Source organism: Glossina fuscipes, unplaced genomic scaffold (assembly GCF_014805625.2).
Source record: "Glossina fuscipes isolate IAEA_lab_2018 unplaced genomic scaffold, Yale_Gfus_2 0, whole genome shotgun sequence".
In the NCBI taxonomy this organism is placed as follows: Eukaryota; Metazoa; Arthropoda; class Insecta; order Diptera; family Glossinidae; genus Glossina; species Glossina fuscipes.
In genome coordinates, this window is record NW_023998414.1 from 26,666,926 (window position 1) to 26,688,528 (window position 21,603).

At 34.0% G+C, this 21,603-nt stretch overlaps 2 protein-coding genes and 1 pseudogene across 2 annotated transcripts in view; 2 read left to right on the plus strand and 1 right to left on the minus strand.

Annotated features, from left to right (window-relative positions):
- LOC119644606 (hybrid signal transduction histidine kinase A-like) overlaps nucleotides 1–8,596 on the plus strand; it is a 63,987-nt gene extending 55,391 nt beyond the window's left edge. Inside the window, exon 2 of the mRNA XM_038044227.1 lies at nucleotides 8,515–8,596. Coding sequence (XP_037900155.1) covers nucleotides 8,515–8,519 — 5 coding nt within the window. The 3' untranslated portion in view covers nucleotides 8,520–8,596. The remainder of the gene's footprint in view (nucleotides 1–8,514) is intronic.
- A 9,857-nt stretch (nucleotides 8,597–18,453) lies between these two features.
- LOC119634784 (glutamate receptor ionotropic, NMDA 2B) lies at nucleotides 18,454–20,806 on the plus strand. The gene is made up of 4 exons (XM_038029198.1): nucleotides 18,454–19,163; nucleotides 19,246–19,387; nucleotides 19,486–20,366; nucleotides 20,626–20,806. The coding sequence occupies exons 1-4, from the start codon at nucleotides 18,454–18,456 to the stop codon at nucleotides 20,804–20,806; spliced, it is 1,914 nt and encodes a 637-aa protein (XP_037885126.1).
- A 152-nt stretch (nucleotides 20,807–20,958) lies between these two features.
- LOC119635044 lies at nucleotides 20,959–21,602 on the minus strand (annotated as a pseudogene).
- Nucleotide 21,603: the final 1 nt, after the last annotated feature.

Consider the following 21,603-nt stretch of genomic DNA (forward strand, 5'->3'; position numbering starts at 1 on the left):
TCTCTTTCTATATATAAACATGTATATATGTATGTAGTGAAAATAAAATTTTTGAAACATTCATAAAAAGCGTTGGATAGAAATAAACTTCACTTAAGTGTTCTTAGCTTATGTTCACAAATCAACGTCAAAAAGGACATGATATGTTTACGAACGCTTCTAATATTGCTAACAAAAAAAAAAAAAAAAAAAAAAAAAAAAAAAAAACTACAAAAACTCATCACAGATTTTCATCTCTCGGCACTGTCCACAGGACCACCAACCGATCTAACTATAAATAATAGAAAGTATAAATTATGGAATTCTCACGGCTTTGTCTTCACATTATCCTCATTCGATTGCTTGAGGTTGTCATCGCTTAGGTCACTTTGCCTCAAATTGGATATTTCGAAACAAACAGTGACAACACAACTCTTTTTTTTTTTTATCAATTTCGCCCTAGAATAGGACTGTTAACTTAAATTGCAAAACAAAACGTGTAGCGTTAAAAAATGAAGTAAATTTAAGGTAAACCATTAATATGTTATTATACCCTACGCCGCTTGTGGTGTAAGTGTATATTCAGTTTGACAAACTTATGATTAGTAATGTAGCAACGATTGCTCTCAGTATAAGGGTGTTCATGTACGAGGGAAAGAGTACACATGAACATCCCCTTTTAAGCGTATTTTCTTTGCAGAAATTCGGAAACAACTGAAGACTTCAGGAAGATATGACTTTTTTTAAACGATTGTTATTTTTCGTTTTTGCTTTCAAATTCAATGTAAAATCGAAATTATAATAACAAATGTAATTTAGATTAATTTTAAGAATCGTTTTATAGAATCGTCCTATGTTTTGGAGTAAGGAGCTTCTCACCTTAAAACTTTTTAGCTTACAGTAACGCATATGTGATTACTCGTATAGACTATAAACTAAACTATATTTAGTCTGTGATATCTGGAAAATGAAAACCTCATAAAGCATTAGGTGTATAAATAAGTCCCCTATGTTTTTTAATACAATTCAAATTTATTTAAAATATATTTGTAATAAAGCGTAACAGCGGAAATATTCATTGTCATCATCATTGGCCTTTGCTGCTTATCGCTTAGGATAAGAATGCTCTCGCGGCGAAATAGTTATCCTTAAATTTTCACAGAACCGCTCCGATCTGAACTAGAAGAAAGTAGGCCACAATTGGGAAATGTTCCCTGACCAGCTTGAAGATCACTTCTTGGGTTTCTTTTCCCTGATCCTGGACGGACGTATGAGGATTTTCATTGTTTTCAGGACTACAATTTTTGGCATGATATCTCGCAAGCCATTATTTAACTGTTTCGCGTTTTAATGCCAAACCAACTTAATCATTACCGTAGCTTCAGTTGTATTTAGTTTCAGTTCAGTCAGCTATAAATGACATCAACGTCGTTACACTTCGGTATACACTGAATAATAATTTATAAACAACTAATACTCATACTGAATAAACATTAATGTTAGATTTGTCTGCATCGAAAATTTTGGAAGCAATGAACCCGTCAGATAGGTTTTATAAAGCAGCCAACTCCAAGACAACGAATTTACCTCTTCACCAAATATCGTAGGTGTAGGAATAGTTGCTTATCCATATTACTTTGTCTGTGAATTTGATGTCCGCATATGAAGGTGATACAGTTATCTCGCAAAAGAATGCTGAGCATAGCTTTTTGGAGCTTTCAAAAATTCGATGACAAACAATGGATTTGTGACAATGTCCGACGCACAACTTTACGTCTGAAGCATACTAGAGAACAACTAACAGCTACGACAGACCTGAATATCCATGGCGCTCCTAATCAAGGCGAACCCTTGAAAAAAGTGTGTTGTAGATTGCTCTAACCAAAACTGAGCCATCAACATGGAATGCTACCGGCAACAACTAAGATAATTATACTAAAAATTGCGAACAATATGATAAAAGCTATGATATCGAAATTTTCCAAGATGATGGCATGAGGTCCCATATGGCAAAGGGCATTTTGTGGCAGAGCAAAATCGGAATATTCTAACTTACCCACTCTATTCAGAAGGCGTTACGCCTTTCGATTACCACTGGTTTTAGTTCATAAAGAGAGAGGAGACGTTTCGCGAGCAGCATCAAAAAATCAATTAAAAAATGGGTAGGAATGATGATGGACAACATTTCAAATGCAATATTTTTTCTTAACATTCTCTTGATATAAACGCTTTGTTTGATAAAAAACAGAAAACGGTTGGAATTAATTTAAACATCAAATTCTGAATGATAGAGGTTTGGGAAGTAAAAAGTTAAAATTCGGCATAACTCATGGACTCAATTTGACCGTTTTAGAGGCTGGACTATCATGCTGCCTATGTAACACTTATCGATTTGAAATTTTATACATAGAACTCTTGATTGACTCACAATTAATGGGGAGCTTGGTAATATTTATATATTTTCTACAAGTGGGAGGGGATAAAAGTTTAACTTATTTATTTCTCTTCTTTTTTTTTATTATAACAATATATCATATATTATGTATGAGAGTGCGCAGGCATATAAGTACAATAGGTAAACGTATAGACTAGTCAATGCGGACAAACAAATCAAGATTATTATACATGACAACGCTTACGGAAATTGGTAGGGACAAGAAGAATTTCTACAAACTATACACACCTACGTATAAATGCATACATGCATACGCATATATGTATACGTATGTGTCGATTTATATTTATATACATTTATATATAGGTTTAAATACATTTATTATAAATACATACATACATACATACATACATACATACACACACACACACACACAGATACACAGATACAAAGATAAACGAGTAAATATATATTTATATATATATATATATATATATATATATAAATGAATTTCTACAGAATATATATATATATATATATATATACAAGCAGACACACTTATATTCGTATACGTATATCCACATATACGTATATACGAAATGACATACGAAAAACGACTGCTTGAAGTGCTTCAACAGTAAATAAAACGAATCCTAGGAGAACAATATCCACAATATTAAGTTTTCATATTCACATATCCAGGCACACGCAATAATACAAGTTTACATCTGCTATCTATGCTTACTTATAATTATCTTTACATATGTATACATTTGCTATATAAAATGTCGGATGAAGGTATTCATCTATGCTTAAGAAGATACAATGAAAAAATAAATATTGTATTTGGCTATGGTCGAATCATTTCATATACCTATATACATATATATATATATATAAATATATGTATATCTGTCAGCTTTATACTAAAAACAAAAATTGATATTTTCATATTCGATGTGATTCGATTTGAATCAACTCGATTCAATTCTAATACAGAACTGTAGGATCACAGATCGAATAAATGTGAAAATTATTGTTATCAGTCTACTTATGTATGGTTTATAAGTAAAAGTAAGCTGAGGACAGGCATGTTCTCAGTTTATCTTGTACAACGGTCGCATACTTTCACTGACATGGCTTTTATTCATCATATCATGCTCTCTGCAAGAACATTAAATATTTTCTGTCTTCAACTTAAAGCCGATCGAGTCATTCTTTATAAATTGACAGACGGACAGACATTTACAAAAAAGAGCATATATATATATATATAAGTATATACTCTATAGGATTAGTGATGTTGCTTTCTAAGTGTTACAAACCTTTCGACAAGGCGAAGATTAGCCCAATGGATATGAGAATAAAAGGTCGGTTTTAGTCAATTTAAAAAAAAGAATAAAAAAAAAAAAAATAATAAAAATAAAATAAAAGGAAATTAATGGAAATTCATTCTATTTTCTGAATAAGTAAACGACGGCTACATTCTGTCTATGTAAAAGCATTGATTACTTTATTCTTTCTATCTATCTATTCATTGCTTTGTATTGCTTTAAAGCAGGAAAAAAAAAAAACGATTTTCTCTCACTTGTACACACTATACTACACTTGCTACACTTGCTACACTTGTTATAATAGATAGCGAGATTTGTTTAGTTTTCATTTTTGCACGATTTTCTATTGCTTTCGTAATTACAATCATCGCTGAGAATTAAACAATTTGCTCAAACCCTTTTAATTAAATATTAAACGTAAATTGATACTCAATTTACAATTACAAATGTATTTTTATTTTATTTTTGAATTAAGCAAACTCTGCATAATTTCAATGAAATTTTTGTTAAATAGATTTACTATCACATATTCTATATCAGGTAAATAAATATATGTTTAAAAATTGGAAAAAAAAATTGTTATGTTTTTTGTTTTTGGTTAATTATGTTCATGTCATACATTGGCCAATTGGGAATAATTTTCACTAAACTTTTAGATAAAATGAATTTTCAAATCGATATTTACACACATTTGCACACAACATATTTTCACTTTTTTTTTTTTTTATTTTTTTTTTCCATTTTACTTTCTATTATTGCGACATACAAGATTTGTTCTTTCTGTTTGTAACATCTGGGACTACGTAAACGATATTATTAGATGTGACGTTAAGACGTGCACATGGCCTTTAATCTCTATGTCTATCGTTCAATTTTGGAACATTAATTGTTGAAAAATAGTAGTGATATGATCACAATAACATCTGTAATATTTGCGAAAAATCCCATCACTTGTGTTACACATCATGTACATATGATCTGAAATTCACAAAAAAATCTTTGTAAAATTCACGTAACGCTGTGTTAAAAAGATGGGCGTAACAATAGCCAAACAAACTGGAATATGGAGTCCGACATTGATTTTATAGTGTCGGCTAGTGTTAGGTAAACATTCGTCTAACCTACCAGCTGACACGCTCGCATTTTAACAAAATATTTCACAATTCTCAATACTGATTAGAGATGAATGTGATGGACATCAAAGTTTCATCCCAAAGTGATTTGTGTTTAGTCCGTTCTTTCTTTTCAATATCGTTGTTAGTTGTTTGGTTGCCATGTTGACCGTATAACACGTATTTGTTGTAATTTTCATTGAGGCTTAACGCAACAACAGCAACGGAATGAATGCGTTGTCATTTTTGTTAATTCAACTTTTGAAATCGAATTGCAGGCATCGAATCGCTGCCGGTTAGATTTAAAAAGATGTCATTAAAGTTGATAAATAAATATGCACTGATTTTTTTTTTCAGATATTAGTATAATGACAGTATTTTCAATATAAATTGCATAAATATTCAATTGTTAGATTCGCGTGAACTTCGCCTTTTAACCTATACCGCATAAGTTGGCGAATTTCCTAAGAAACTTCGGCAAAAAAAGTGATTACAAAAGTTCAGAAATTGAAGCTTCAGAAATTCAATTCTCCTTCTCTCTCCCCCCCTCTCTCCGCAAGTTTGCGAATCGCACAAGAAAACAAATCGTTGTTTCCAGTTTACATAAGCGGATAAGCTTACATCGCCACACATGTGTATATAAACTAAAATATATGATGGAATCGTGTCCGGATCTAATCGTGAAACTTTGAAAAATTTCTTTTTAAATGGAAAACTGCCTTTAAAATCCCTAAATGGCATTACAAAATATCTTGCTAATCGGTAGAGATGGCATAGTTGATAGGCGATGTGCCATTGTTCACATTGGACGAATTCGAAACACATACCCTATACCGCTTGTCGTGCAAGAGTATGAGAACGCATGCAACACTTACAAGAACTTGCGATAAACTCACATTTTATTGTATCATTTGTCTGTCCGGCTATCCGGCTGTCCGGCTGTCCGACTGTGCCCCTTTTTTACCTCTGTTCAACCTAAAGGTCGTAATTCTCGAGATATTATGATGAGATTTGATAGATACACCGGCGTGTTTCGGCTTTCATTATACCGACATAGCTTGTCTACCCGGCTGTCCGTCTTGTTTTCTTGTATTCTATCTACAGATCGCAATTTTTAAGATGTGCTTGTGTGACATTTTGATTATTGAAAATTTTAGTACCATGTCCCGTATAACGTTATATGAATAACAATATTAAGCGAGGTGATGTATTGTATTTAGTGCTGGACCGTAGACCGCTGCTTTTACTTGTTTTTTTTTTTTTTTTTTTTTTATTATAATTTTATTATAATTCATAATCCAAGGAATCTGTGAATGTGAATAAATTATTTGCAATATATACAACACAAGGAATTAAGCATCGATAAGATAAGATAAAGCTCTGCAATTGTCATCTCTTAGTGACTTCGAGAATGATTTTTATGCCATAGCATAGCATTCTTCGAATATATAATTGATTTCTTATTTATTTATTCATTTATGTAAAATTATTTCACTGCTATCCCAGTATTAAATTTGTTGTTAATGGTGATATTTTTAATTACACTTTGCTGTGATCCGAAAGCTTGATTTATTGGAATATTTAAATAACTTTTATCAGACGTATTTGCATTTGCATCAACCTCGATTTGTTCATTCCCGTTCCTGCTGCTGTTATCGGATTATAGCTTAATAATAAATTTACAATGTGGCAGAAATATGATGAGCGGATGATGTTGAAATAAAGCAGAGAAAAAAAATGAAGAAAGCGCACAAGATATATATATATATATATATATATATATATATATATATATATATAAAATACATCGCTTAATAATTCGCGGAAGTAAAGTAAGAAAAATATATTTTCGTTGCACAGCTTGACTGTATTGATCTGCATAGTCTCTTCAAAAGGTGATATACAAAGAGTCCTAGTCTTCTCTACTATTCAGGTATATTTTTTTTAAAAGATTCCCGAAATATTTTCCAGTTTCCACGATAAGCTCATCGTTTAATTCGAATCTCTTTCCTTAAAGAATCTTTACGAGACTTATCAATAAACAACCGCCGCTGTGGTTACATGGGAAGAACGCGGTGGATATTTCAACTAAGCGAACCTTAATTTTCACAATTTAAACATTGTAGTCACTGAGTTGTGAAGTGGCCCATATCACGGCAAAAATCTTCATCCAAAATAGTGGATACACTTCCTTTTGATATCTTTAGGACGACAATTTTCTTTAATAATTTCACTTTTCAACTATCAAAAATAATTTTCTGGCCTTCTCCTTAGGTCTTCTTGTTTAATCATCTTTTTGTGGCGTCCAATGCATCCAGCATGATTGATGATCGTACTAACTCGTTTAAAATCGTGCAATCACCGAATAAATTTCTATTTTCATCACAGATGAGCTATCATAACACTATTCAAGCTAATGAATTTTGTGTCGGTATCCTTTCTCGTCAGGAAGCAAACATTTAATCATTTTGCAAATAAAACAAGTGAAAACAATCACGGCTTGCTATTAACTATCCTACACCATTTCGCTTAATACGATTACTCATATAGTGACTTTTCAAAATAAGGCATTATAGTATGGGAGATGGACGAAAATGTGATCCGATTCGAACTATGCCATGCTTGTCGTTGGTCTAAAACACGTCAGTGTACCAAATTTTGTTAATATCTCGTAAAAATTGTGCGTGCATGTCTAAGTTGAAGAGAAGAAAGCAAGACGGACAGATGGACAAACAGGTTTAGATCGATTCAGAAAATAATTCTGACAATGGGAGCCTCCTGGTTATTGTGTACATACGCACAAGTTTTCCGCATACATGTACAAAGTATAAAAGATAATGTCACGTAAACACAATATTCATGAATTCGTGAACAAATCGTCGAAATTATATGAAATTTTGACAAACATCCTTTAAAGATAACCATTTTCTTATATAAATAATATGTGACGTTTGTAAATCTACGTTTGACATCTACTTGGTAGTACGGGGAATTATTGATCGATGTTTGATGTATGTATGATGTAGGCAATCAGCGTACAAATTTTATATTAAGAGAGAAATATTTACTATGACAATCTATGAAAGATTTTTTGCGCGCTAAACTCATTAAATATTTCGAAACATGAATTTATCAAAAGTTTCAAAACGACTAAGGCAGTAAGTAATTTTGCATACGCAAATTGAATGCACGTTTTTTGAGGCAGCGATAAAAGAAGAAGACTTTTATATGCTTACAGCAATAATTGCAATATTCTACATGCGGAAGCATTAAAGAAAGATTAACATCAACCATTTCCGTCTCTTTGCGGTTTTCGTGAGGTAACTTGTTTAAGTTGTTAACGCAGCTCTACGTAAATAAATCAAGTGCGAAAATAAATGTCAATAGCAGTCAATAAGTGGGTTAAGCTTAGTGGTAAATCTAGTTTCACCAACTACTGCGACCGCCATCAACAGTAACAGCAGCGTACGTATGTTTGTTTCGAATCTTTTAGCAGGAAATTCTGAAACCTAAAAAATGAAATTTTAATTTATATCTTCTTTGCATGATATTCACATTGTCCTTGCCTTTGCTTTCATATGCAAAGTATAAATACTTGCAAAATGAAAAAAAAAAGTCTTTCGCTACGAAATAAACGCTTCTGTTAATTTTTGCAAATCTTTTTTTCTCTATCCTCATTCCGTCCTCATTTCAGGATGAAAATGTTGCAGGAATATTCCTCGAACCAAACTAATACGTCTTCTTTTATGGCCTTTACGTTGTCGCGGCTCGAGTAACGCAGGCATATACGATGAGAGATAGATGAAGCGAGAACAAGAGGAAGAGTATGGAAATAAATTTTATTATTCTGCACACTGCGAAAACTTTCGTAGTCATACATAAATTTTACAGATTCTCTACATTTTCAAAAACTGGCCAAAGAGAAAGAAACTTTCAATTCGTTACCTTCTATTTAGACATATCTAGGTGGAAATAGCTTTAACTTGAAGGTTTAGATAAGCAGTTACAGGTGACATGTGCATGCGTACACATAAAATATATTTATGTTTTTTGGTTTGATTTATATGTAATAGCAGCCTGTTCCGGTATCGTGCATAAATGCACACACGCACACACTAACACTTCAAATAACACACTCTTCTTCACCCCGCATCGCCGCTAGATATTATTTCGCGAAAACTTGTTGCACTCAATGCGTTCCATTTGTTGAAAACTTGGGAAAATTTTTTAATTCTCTCGATTATTCTTGCTTTCTAACTATCGTATATCAAAAGGATTCAATATGCCCAAAATACTATTACAAATGCAAATTTGTTCATACAATAACATACTAATCTCCTTAGGCCCTATATGGAGGTTTGTATTCCCATTTCCATTCCACTCTTAACAGTAGTCACCTATGGGCCGAAATAGCTCAGTATCTTATTTTCCATCGAAATATCTGAAAAATTACGTCTTGTAGCTTGAACACAAAACGGTACATAGGGAGGCATGAGCCGAACGGATAAGCTTAAGTCGCTTTAATAAGAAGATGATCTATCTCAAGTCTCTGTAAATATTGAATACATTGGCGCAATGTTAATATTCTATATCCCAAGTGGTGCAAGCTATAAACCCATTTGACGAAGACTTACGTACTTGTCAGGCATTGCTTTATGATCACAGATATCAAAGACTCGATGTCTTACTTAACTCATTCGTTAAGATCAATTACCACACACACAATTACAAGGCATTAACCTATATTATTTTACATGTGATCTATTGCTGTCGCGTCTTAACCTAGAGAGATAATCAAGCAATCCGAACATGTGATAGTAGTTCCCGAAGAACCATTGGAATATTGATTAGTCGAATTCTCTTACTTCGATAGAAATAACTGAAGAAGGAGAGGAAAAATATTCACCTAGAGTATGGCGGAACCACAGCGGAACTTACGCTTTTGAAATTTTTCTTTGAACGACTGAGACTGCCTTCAATAACCGACCGAGTGTCGAGAATTTTTGTTTATACTGTTCGCCATTAATATGATTGAGTCGATTACAGAAACAAAACATCACCTACGAATACACGCTTTTGCTGTTGGGGTTGGCAACATTAAAATTTACACTTGACCTCCTTGCCTCAAGCAACGTCTTGCAGGGACTAAAGTATTATTGCACAGATTTTTTTTACAATCGATTCACTTGTTTTTAAATATGGCCTTTAAAATTTTTCCGCCCACTTTTGCTCTAATGTTAAAATTATGTGTCATATATCATACAGCATTCTGACCCATCAACTTTTCCTATTTTTCTGGTAAACCCATGATGTCATGATTGCAGAATTTCTGGGATTTGGGGACGAAAAACTGTACAGCAAGTGATGACCACAGGTATCTTGTGAAGTCATCTGCGTATCATTAAGAGAGTTCTGCATAAAGCGAAAGAATATATGATAGCCAGATGGCAGAAAGTCCGATAAACTTCGCAACTAAATAAATCCAATTTCTGGCGAGTCGTTAAAGATATGTGCGGCCCGTCATTGCAATGAGGTAAGACAATGCGTGCTTTAATCACATTAACGATTGACAATAGAGTGACAATGAATACAATCAGTCTACGTAATTTAAATCCGATTGATTGCTTACATGTCATCAATGTGACCTTTGTCACAGTTTTTGCAGCTTCATTCTTCTTGGAGCACAATGTGTTTTTTTTTTGTAGGCATTATTGTCCTACATGAACTACTTCTCTCTTCAAAAATGAATGAAATTCGCTTCGTTTCAGAAAATTCGCAAATCGAAATTCCGTTCATTGCATATTTCGCGGTTTTCTGTTCAGTCTTATTGCAAATGATTGAAAACTCTTTCGTAGGTAACTCTGATCGAATGCCATAGGATAAAATGCTATCCGATTTTCGCCAACTTTATTAACTATTAGGAACTAAGGATCTGAAAGCAGCAAAACTTTATCGATGAAACTTTTTTGATCGCCGATATGCGAAACATTATCGCTATGATCGAAATGATATTAGAAAATATATCACACACACAGTTACATTCGACTAAATTAACATAAGGCAAAAAATCTTTTCTTTTTTTTTTTGTTTTTTCTTTAATTATATACAGATTGTTACTTTCCACACACGGTACAGTGCAGCTTGGTAGGTCTAGTGTTGCCAAAGCTATTTGGGGGAAACGTGACAATGTTTTTTTCATGACCTATTAAAACCACTCCTATTAGCTTTCATTCAATTACAGAAGCAAGTAAATCATTCCCTTTCGTAAAAAGGATTTCTCTCGAACAAGCCTCCTTTTAAAACAAATTGAACGGTTACACATACAAATGTAAATTGATTTTAAGTTGTGATAACATAAATCTGAAAACTATTGAATATTATGTGAATGGAATTAATGAATGCTACACAATTGAGGACACTCACTCGCGAAACGCACGCGTCAAGTGGCAACAACTCATGATATTTTCATTGCAGAGCGCACTTCGTATACCATTTATTTTATAAAGAAGTGTTATATAATTTATGATTTTTATAAGTACCACGAACTCGGAGTGAAAACTAGTTACAGTAAAAAAGAAAAAAAGAAAAAAAGCAAAAAAGAAAGAAAAATTACTTTACTAAGCATTGGTTTAATACCATCAGAAATGGGATTTACAAACTTCAAGGTTTAAAAACAAAGTATTTCTCGTATGTTTTTATTTGATGCAGCAACATAATACGTAACTAATTTAAAGTTCAAAGCCAAAGTACTTTAGAAAACAACGTTACTGACTAATTGCAAAAGATACTTTAGCTTACATACAACGCGAGCTTCGATACTCATTACTATTTTACGATACTGGATTCTTAAGGGAGAGAGAGACAGAGAGAGAGAGAGAGAGAGAGAGAGAGAGAGACCGAGAGAGAAGGGAAAACTATATTCGAAATCAAAAGAGTTTAATAAGTATGTGGTAATATATGCAAACTTATGCAAAACTTCTAATAAACATATTGCTTTGATTATTTTTGCACCAGTCACCGACGGTTGAGGGGTATATTTATTTTGCCAAAACGTTTGTAATGTCTGCAAAGCAGCATCAGAGCCCCCCACAAAGTATATATATTCTTGATTAAGATCAAATTCTAAATCGATTTAAGCATGTCCGTCTGCCCGTCTGTCCATCTGTGCAATGTCTGTTGCAAAAAATTCTCCGAGCCTCAAAAATGAAGCTAGCGATTATAAGTTTGGCAGAAACATTGGAAATTCTTGCACGCAGATTGGATTAAATCGGACAAAGGAAACGCCCACAGCACCACGTAAGCTGAGAAGACCTCTGCTTTTCAAAAGGAACAAAAAATCGGTTTTTTGCTCATTACTCATAAACTATAGCAAATAAATGTAAAAAATTTTGAAATTGACCACGCCTACTCAATATTATAGTGCATAAAAATTTAATTATTTTTTCAATATCTTTATAACATGCAGAAACAAGTTTTACAAACCCCATAAAGTATAAAAATTCTTGACCAGTGACAACACTTGAATGTACCTAAACATGTCCGCCTGCTCGTCTGTCCAACTATCTGTTTGCGTTACTTTGTAGTATTTGTGGCGAAAATGAAGATACCGTCTAAAAATTTTCAAAAGAATTTGATATTGACTTAAACTTTTCAAATGGCACGCCTACAACGCCCACGTGCCTCTACGACAAAAATTTTTATTTTGAAAATAGGCGAAATCAACTGCACCCGCTCCATATTACAGAGCATGAGAATTTTGTTCTTTTACTTCATTTGTTTTTTTTTTTTTGAGGTAAATGGTGATGGGTATAAAAGATTCGGTCCCGACCGCAGTTAATTTTCTTACTTGTTATGCATTCGAATATAATATATTTGCACCGTCAAATTATTCATGCATTCCTCCGTTAGCAATTAGAAATTGCGAACAATGCGAAGCTAATTCGCGCCACTTACACGCTTAATTATGTTTCTCTGAATAGAATTAAGAAGTGCAAGGTAGCCGCCCACAACCACATTTGTAGTAAATAAAAGAATGCAATTACTTAAAAAAAACAAGTAAGAACATGTTAATCAGTTAAAGCAGACAATTAGATACCTTACACTCCTTCACTTAGTACAGTCATTCATTCATTCGCGTGATAATGCATCGAATATTATATATTGTTTTTAAATTAAAAAATTACTTTTCATGAAAGCCCTCACATATTTGAGGACGTTTAAGAAAGTCAACTAACAGAGTCCAAATTGAGCCATCCTTATTTACTTATCAAAGGGAACTACAATTTCAACTCTGTCGCCATACAAGCCGCGGCTTGCTTTTCGTGAGAGCCCTTATATATGCTAGAGTCAAACAAGTGGACGTATGTGATACAAATCCAAAACCTACTTGTTCCAAATTTGATATAGATAAGTTTTCTATCAAGATACTCTTACGAACCAATTTTGATGATATTATATTAAAGATAGAACTTTTTTACTATTCATTGGAACCCTTACACGGAATAGCGTCCAAGAAGTAGAACCATATCAAATTATTGTTACTGGCAAACTTTGATCGAAAATTGAAGAATTTTTCCATATAAAGGCCTATTTTTCATTCAAACCCTTAAATGGAGTGGAACCAACAAAATGGACCTACGTTGTCCAAATCTTGTAAGGATACTTTCTGCGTTAAATTATGATTATAGAGCAATTTTTACTAAGAAATGTATAAGAATATGAAATTAAGTTATCCTAGGAATAACCATATGAGAGGGGGTTTCAAAAGATTACCTCATCCGATCGAAATTTTTCACATCAATTTAGAATGCTGAAATGCTACTACTACTCTTTCATATAAAATAATTTTTCAAAATAATACGTTATATGGCGAGTGATCGAAAGAGTTGCCAGGATTCGTCCTTAGGACAAAACACATCAGTGTAGCAAATTTCCTCAAAATATCTTAAAAACGCTATGTTTAACACAAGAACACATGCACCAAAGTCAGATGGACAAGCAGACAGACGCTTAGATCAATTCGGTTGGTGTGCATCTAAATCAAGTCCCTCTTCAAAAATTATTAACTATTACCAGCAATACTTGGCATACTTCATCAATTTCAGTTTGATTGAAATGTGTTTGTAAAGTTAGTAATTTTTGTGTGTGCGCTCTAAGGTGATTCCAATCGAGTCGAGAAATCAATCAGACTTACAGACTTACTCCATGATGTAAACAACTTACGCAGTTTCTTTGCACTCTCTCGTAAATAATCATGGACAGATGTGGATCGAAACTATATGAATATACGATATGTTCTCTAGACGTTAGAGAAAGTAATTTCCGAATAGTGCAACTATGCTGCATACGAAAGATAAGTCTAACTTACCGAGAGAAAATTCCATACAAACGGGTTCGGTCACTTACCCGAAAAAGTCAAATTGCTCGAGCTTGGTGGCAACAAACTAAAGGCATTACTCGAGTACGGAAATTACATAGAAATTAAAATAACTTTCACTTCTAATCATTTGCCCAAAGTAGGAAATGCATGGATTTATTTTAACAAAAAATCCAACATATTTCATATAAATGTTGCATTAATGTTTCAATATTGCTAAAATAGCTATTGTGTATGTTGTCAATACCATAGGTATTAGAAAACAAAATTGCATTTAAAAAATGTTGAAATATGAACAGATCATGTTTATTATTGCGTTTGCATTATTTCAAAATAAGCACTGAAGGAGTCATTAGAAAAAGTGCGGGAGACATCACTCAAGAAACTAGTAGGATAGCGTATAGATTCCATCACTATTGATAAGCCCATATGATTTTTAGACTAAGTTTGTATCAACTTTGAAATGAAGTATGACATAATGTCATAACACCCGACCATTAGTTCCTAAGTTACAGTTGTAAACTTCTGAATTTGATATATTGATAAAACATTGCGCTTTCAATAAGAAAGAATATCGTTCAAGCAAAAAAGATTGATTGTTTCATCAAAAGTGATGGTAGAGAAATGTTTTGTTAATTTTAAGTGCGACCGTGACGCTGAACACTCTATCTCTGATCATTTTGAAAGATCGAAAAGTGAAGTTGCACGATATAGCTGACACCATAATGATGTTAAAAAAAAAAAATATTTTCCCATGATAAAATTCAATCTCTCTCGAAATGGGTACCGAGTGCGTTGGCCTACTTCCGACCAAAAACAACAGCGTGCTGTTTGAAATAGTTTCGACGAAATAAAGGAAGATATTTTTATGCGCGCGTTATGGGACAATGAATAAAACATGAATCTTGTTGGCCGCCGGTTAAGTGGAGAGCAAGCAACGAAACCATCCGAAGTGACCAAAAGCGCAATAGTCGGTTGCGACAAGGTTATGGCGTTTGTATTTCACGATGCTCATGGTATTAATACTCGTTGACTATTTTGAAAAGTAACAAAAGATCAACATTGCATATGACATAGCGTTAGTAGTGCATTTGACTGACAAGAAAGTGGAAACAATGGTCGATCTCCTACGAATTAATTGAGTGATACGCTATGTAATTTCTAATCAACGTAAAATTTTATACTTTTTCATCAAAGTCTTAATTTCTATCGTTTTTTGTTTTTTATTCGCTATGCTCGTCAATCTCAACAACATATCTGACACATTTAAAATGTATTTTTAAATCTGTGTAAGTTTTTCACATCCTTCTTTTTTTTTTTGTTTTGTGTGTGCATTTTATTTATAAAGAACGAATGTTAATTAAATTTTTCTTGTGTCATAACTGTTAGTGGCTGTTGACTGCAAAGTATTTTAAAAGTTTCGTAATTTAAATCCAAAAAAAAAAAAAAAACTTAATTGAAATTGGCCAAACGAGTTGACTTTAAGACTCTTGAGACTTTCGCAGCAGTAAGACAAAATAAAAACTTAAAAGTAAAACTAAACTTTTGTGAATAGAAAAATCGTAATAATTTTATTTAAGCAATTCAAAGTTAATTAAATTTACAATTATATTTAAGAAAAATTGATATGAAATCTAACTCGCATTAAAAATTAATACAAAACAAGTAAGAAGATTATTTAATCGATCGTGATCGCATCTTTTATACCCATCACCGTCATCCTAAAAGAAACGAAGAAAGTAAACAAAGTAATAATTAAATTCTCATGCTCTATAATATGCAGTGGGGCGTGGCTGATATTTTCTATTTTCAAAATAAATATTTTTGTCGCTTAGGTGCGCGTGTCCTCTCGAAAAGTTTGCCTCGCTTCCAAATTGTTTTGGGAAATTTGTAGGCGCTACGCAGCCGGGCAGTTGGACGAACAAACAGACAGACATATTTAGATGCATTGAGTGCCAAGTATTTATCTACTTTATAATCAAAAATGTTTCCAAAGGTACTACGCAGCAGGGCAGTTGGACGGACGAACAGACAGACATATTTAAATGCATTGAGTGCCAAGTATTTATCTACTTTATAGGGTTTTTGAAGCTCTTTTCTGTGCTTGTTTTTTTTTTTTTTTTTTTTTTTTTTGATACACTCTAATAAAAAGGTTGCCGTGGGCGATTTTTCCCATCTTTCTACAATACACACATTCGTGTACGTACATTCATCTGCTATAGTTTGTGGGTAATAAACAAAAATCCAATTTCTTATTGCTTTTGAGAAGCAGAGGTATTTTCCATGTTACGTGCTGTTGTGGGCAGTGGCTAATGAAATTCCGAGAAGCTCTCCTCGTTGAAAAAAACAATGTGTTAGTAGTAGTTAGTTTACTGATTTGAAACGAGATGGTATAGATATCAATTACGCTAAACGCTGCGAAGCCCCAAACCGCTAAAGAAAATGCTAAAAATCAACCTTAATAGTCAAAAAGTGATATTACAAATCTGCAATATCTGCATTACTTTGCATGAAAATTTGGATATGTAAGACTGTTTCAAAACTAGTGCCGCGTTCGGTCGTGATGAAACACAGACAAAGGTTCAGATTTTAAGTACCACTTTAAGAGAATTGTAGGCTGGAGAGACGGACGCACATCTCATTGCTTAGTAAGCTAGTAAGCTAGAAGTACGAGGCAGGGAATTTCTGTGGGATGATTTCTAATGTTAGACCACGCAGGATACCACAGATAGATTAAAAGTCGGCCCAAGGCTTAAGATCTGCTCGTTCGGTAAGTTCGATTTCCGTTCGTCTGCTTGTTTTGATAAGGGCTTTTATTTGCAGTCGTCTGTGGAATGTCCGTGGGACAAAAATTGGTAACCCCAACTGTATTAAATATGCTTTTAACGAGAAAAGAGGACAAATCTTTGATGTTTGTTGTTATTTCAAAACAAATGCTTTATAACTACGAAGAAAAACAACATGTGTCTCAAGCTTTAAACCAATCATTTCGCCTGAAATGGCGAAGAAGAAATGAGGAAAGAGAAAGTAGGAAAGGATTAAGTAGGTGGTGGCTGCAGCCTAGTGGAAATATGCCTTCACCAAGTGAGCACTCACTATAGCTACGGCCAAAGTAAATTCTATCTCATTGAGTTATGGTAGCTGCGATTACTATCTACTCGGCTATTATTCGTGCGGATAATGTGAATCATGTGGACGCAATAGCCAACATACAACGGTTGATCAAGGATGGATATGCTTATGGTATCTGTAGCGCGCTAATCAATTTTAATGCCCGCATCTATTTAATATTCAACGATACCAAGTAGAAAGAAAACTTTGGAAGGAGATAAGAAGTGCGAAATGGTAAAATGAGATTTTTCCATTTCAATAAAATTCTATAAAAAATTAAATTATTTTTATTAATATCTGTACTGTTGTCTATGCATCGCGTTCGTTGCTTAAACTTAAAAATGGCTTTTTAAAGTAAGGCGAGTAAATTATTTGCAATAAAATGATTTACATAATGATGTCGCACGTTTACATTAACAATTCTGGTATCGCAATATGTTCGTAATTGAAATTGTTTTGATAATGGAAATAAAAATACTATTATCATTGATTTATATTAAATCTTATGGTTCTTTTATGGCTTTGAAAGGGGTGGCAGTTATATATCGCTTTGACTGCATACCTGGCATTTGCGTAATCAATTATTAAGTGAAATTTTCATAAAAAGTACCTTTCATTTAGCTTGAAATGAACAAACATTATATTCTACTTATATTATAGAATATGCAAATTTCATTAAAGATTAACCCATTTTAAAATCCGCAAACTGTTCAAATAACCACATTTGGTATTTAATTACGTTGGTTATCTTGTGTACGTAATTATAACTGCATTTAGTTTCGAATAATAAACTTATTTGTTTTTTTGTTTTTTTTTTTTTTGTTTCTGTTTTGTTTTTTTTGGCATATTTGCGTTTTTATACTAATGGATTCTCTCTTCCTCTCTCTCTCTCTCTCTCTCTCTCTCTCTCTCTCTCTCTTCCCCATATATATATATATATATATATATTTCAATTATCTATTTTGTTTTTGTTTTTTTGTTTTTGTTTTCCTGACAATAACATATACTCGCTAACGCAATCAATGCCATTAACACAACACACACACACATATATATATATATATATATATATATATATATTTAGCAATTTTAAGTACACTCTGTAAGGAGTTCCTGCAATTCAATGTATCCGCAATATTGTATATGATGAACAATGAGCAGTTTGGCCATAGTACAGCATCCGCACAATATTTCCTGCAATTGGCCGGTTATTTGGGTATACCGGTAATTTCATGGAACGCTGATAACTCAGGCTTGGAGCGTCGTGCTTCACAATCAACGCTTCAACTTCAGCTAGCTCCAAGTATAGAACATCAAAGTGCGGCAATGTTAAGCATATTGGAACGTTATAAATGGCATCAATTTTCGGTGGTGACGTCCCAAATAGCTGGACACGATGATTTTGTACAGGCTGTACGAGAACGAGTCGCAGAGATGCAAGATCATTTCAAGTTTACCATTTTAAATGCGATCGTTGTAACGCGTACAAGTGATTTAATGGAACTTGTTAACAGTGAAGCTAGAGTCATGCTACTCTACGCTACACAAACTGAGGCCATAACTATTCTTAGAGCTGCCGAGGATCTAAAGTTAACGGGTGAAAATTATGTATGGGTAGTCAGTCAATCGGTTATCGAAAAGAAAGATGCCCATCCGCAGTTTCCGATTGGCATGTTGGGAGTACACTTCGATACAAGCAGTGCCGCGTTGATGAGTGAAATATCGAATGCTATTAAAATATATGGTTATGGTGTCGAGGCTTACGTTTCCGATCCAGCAAATCGGGGGAAAAAGCTCAATACTCAATCGTTGTCATGCGAGGATGAAGGTCGTGGCCGCTGGGACAATGGCGAACTGTAACTATTTTATTATATCAGTTGTTTCCTCCTCACTCGTATATACATCAATTTATTTTTTTTTTTTATATAGATTTTTTAGATATTTGCGCAATGTTTCTATAGAGGGTGATTTAAATAAACCCAATATTGAGTTTACGGCCGATGGTGATTTAAAGTCGGCTGAACTGAAAATTATGAATTTACGTCCAAGTGCTAACAATAAGAATTTAGTTTGGGAAGAGGTAAGTATATGCCTACGATCCGCGCCTAACCATATTATCATTTAATATTTTCGATTTTTTATATATATATTTTTTTTTGTTTTACTTTTATTGATTAGATCGGCGTATGGAAATCGTGGGAGACACAAAAACTGGATATACGCGATATTGCCTGGCCAGGTAATTCGCATGCTCCGCCACAAGGTGTACCCGAAAAATTCCATTTAAAAATCACATTTCTCGAAGAGGCACCCTATATCAATCTATCGCCCGCCGACCCAGTTAGTGGCAAATGTCTCATGGATCGCGGTGTCCTGTGTCGAGTGGCAGCCGATCATGAGATGGCTGACATTGATGTGGGACAGGCACATCGCAACGGATCTTTCTATCAATGTTGCAGTGGTTTTTGCATCGATCTTCTCGAGAAGTTTGCCGAAGAGCTGGGTTTCACCTATGAACTGGTACGGGTCGAAGATGGTAAATGGGGTACACTTGAGAATGGTAAATGGAATGGTTTGATTGCTGACTTAGTTAATCGTAAAACCGACATGGTACTTACGTCGCTGATGATCAATACAGAACGCGAGGCTGTGGTAGACTTTAGTGAGCCATTCATGGAGACTGGCATAGCTATTGTTGTAGCGAAACGGACTGGTATAATTTCGCCGACTGCCTTTTTGGAACCATTTGATACCGCCTCGTGGATGCTAGTAGGCATAGTGGCTATACAGGCGGCCACGTTCATGATATTCCTATTTGAATGGCTATCACCTAGTGGTTACGATATGAAACTCTATTTACAAAACACTAATGTAACACCATACCGCTTTTCCTTATTTCGTACGTATTGGTTAGTTTGGGCGGTACTCTTTCAAGCTGCCGTACACGTAGACTCACCGCGTGGTTTCACCTCACGATTCATGACGAACGTTTGGGCTCTCTTTGCTGTGGTGTTTCTCGCCATATACACTGCCAACTTGGCGGCCTTCATGATCACCAGGTATGTTAATTTTAAATTTACCTTAATCTCTTGTCTCTCTCTCTCTCTCTCTCTCTCTCTCTCTCTCTCTCTCTGTCTCTCTACCTCTTTCTTTCTTTCTATCTCTCCCTATCGCTTTCTCTCTCTCTCTCTTTCTTTTATATATATATATCCTATATATATACATACATACATATATATATATATATATATATATATATATATATATAAATTTCTCTTGTTCTTTTGCTGTCTTACACATTGGCTTGGGCTATTGCAGAGAAGAATTTCATGAGTTCACTGGTTTGAACGATAGCCGTTTGGTGCATCCGTACTCCCATAAACCTTCTTTTAAATTTGGCACCATTCCCTACAGTCACACAGACTCTACTATCAACAAATACTTTAAGGAAATGCATTACTACATGAAACAGTATGTCAACACAAATCGAATTTCCTAATCCTATTTACCGACAAATAATCATGCAATATGTATAATTGTATTTTTGTTTGGTCATCTTCGTAGACATAATAAATCTAGTGTAGCCGATGGGGTAGCAGATGTATTAAGCGGCAGCTTGGATGCTTTTATATACGATGGCACTGTACTGGATTATCTTGTGGCACAAGATGAGGATTGTCGTTTAATGACAGTCGGCAGTTGGTATGCCATGACAGGTAATGATGACCTAACAGGAAAACGAAACCAAAACCGAACAGAAATGAAATGAAATAAGAAAATTCGTTTCATGTAAAAGCACTGTAGTTGTAGCAACCTTGATAAAGTATTTGCAAGCGTACAAAATTACATTTCCGATACTATTTCTCTTTTTCTTATTTTCCTTTTGCCATAATACGAAATAAATGAAAAAAAAAAAAAACAAAAAACAAAATAAAAATACAAAATGAAAAATGAAAAAAAGGTTATGGTTTAGCTTTTAGCCGCAATTCAAAATACGTCCAAATGTTTAATAAACGCTTACTCGAGTTCCGAGCAAATGGCGACCTGGAACGTTTGCGTCGTTACTGGATGACGGGTACATGCCGTCCCGGTAAACAAGAACACAAATCCTCTGATCCATTGGCTTTAGAACAATTTTTATCAGCATTTTTACTCCTCATGGCTGGCATTTTATTAGCAGCTTTACTACTTTTGCTCGAACATGTCTATTTTAAGTACATACGCAAACGTATCGCCAAAAAAGACGGCGGCCACTGTTGTGCTCTAATCTCCCTCTCAATGGGTAAATCGTTAACG

Bases quoted from the DNA above. Each gene is read 5' to 3' on its own strand.
- LOC119634784 (XM_038029198.1), top strand. From the start codon at position 18,454: ATGAACAATGAGCAGTTTGGCCATAGTACAGCATCCGCACAATATTTC. The intron at 19,388-19,485 runs GTAAGTATATGC...TTTATTGATTAG, and splicing joins AGAATTTAGTTTGGGAAGAG to ATCGGCGTATGGAAATCGTG. The intron at 20,367-20,625 runs GTATGTTAATTT...GGGCTATTGCAG, and splicing joins GCGGCCTTCATGATCACCAG to AGAAGAATTTCATGAGTTCA.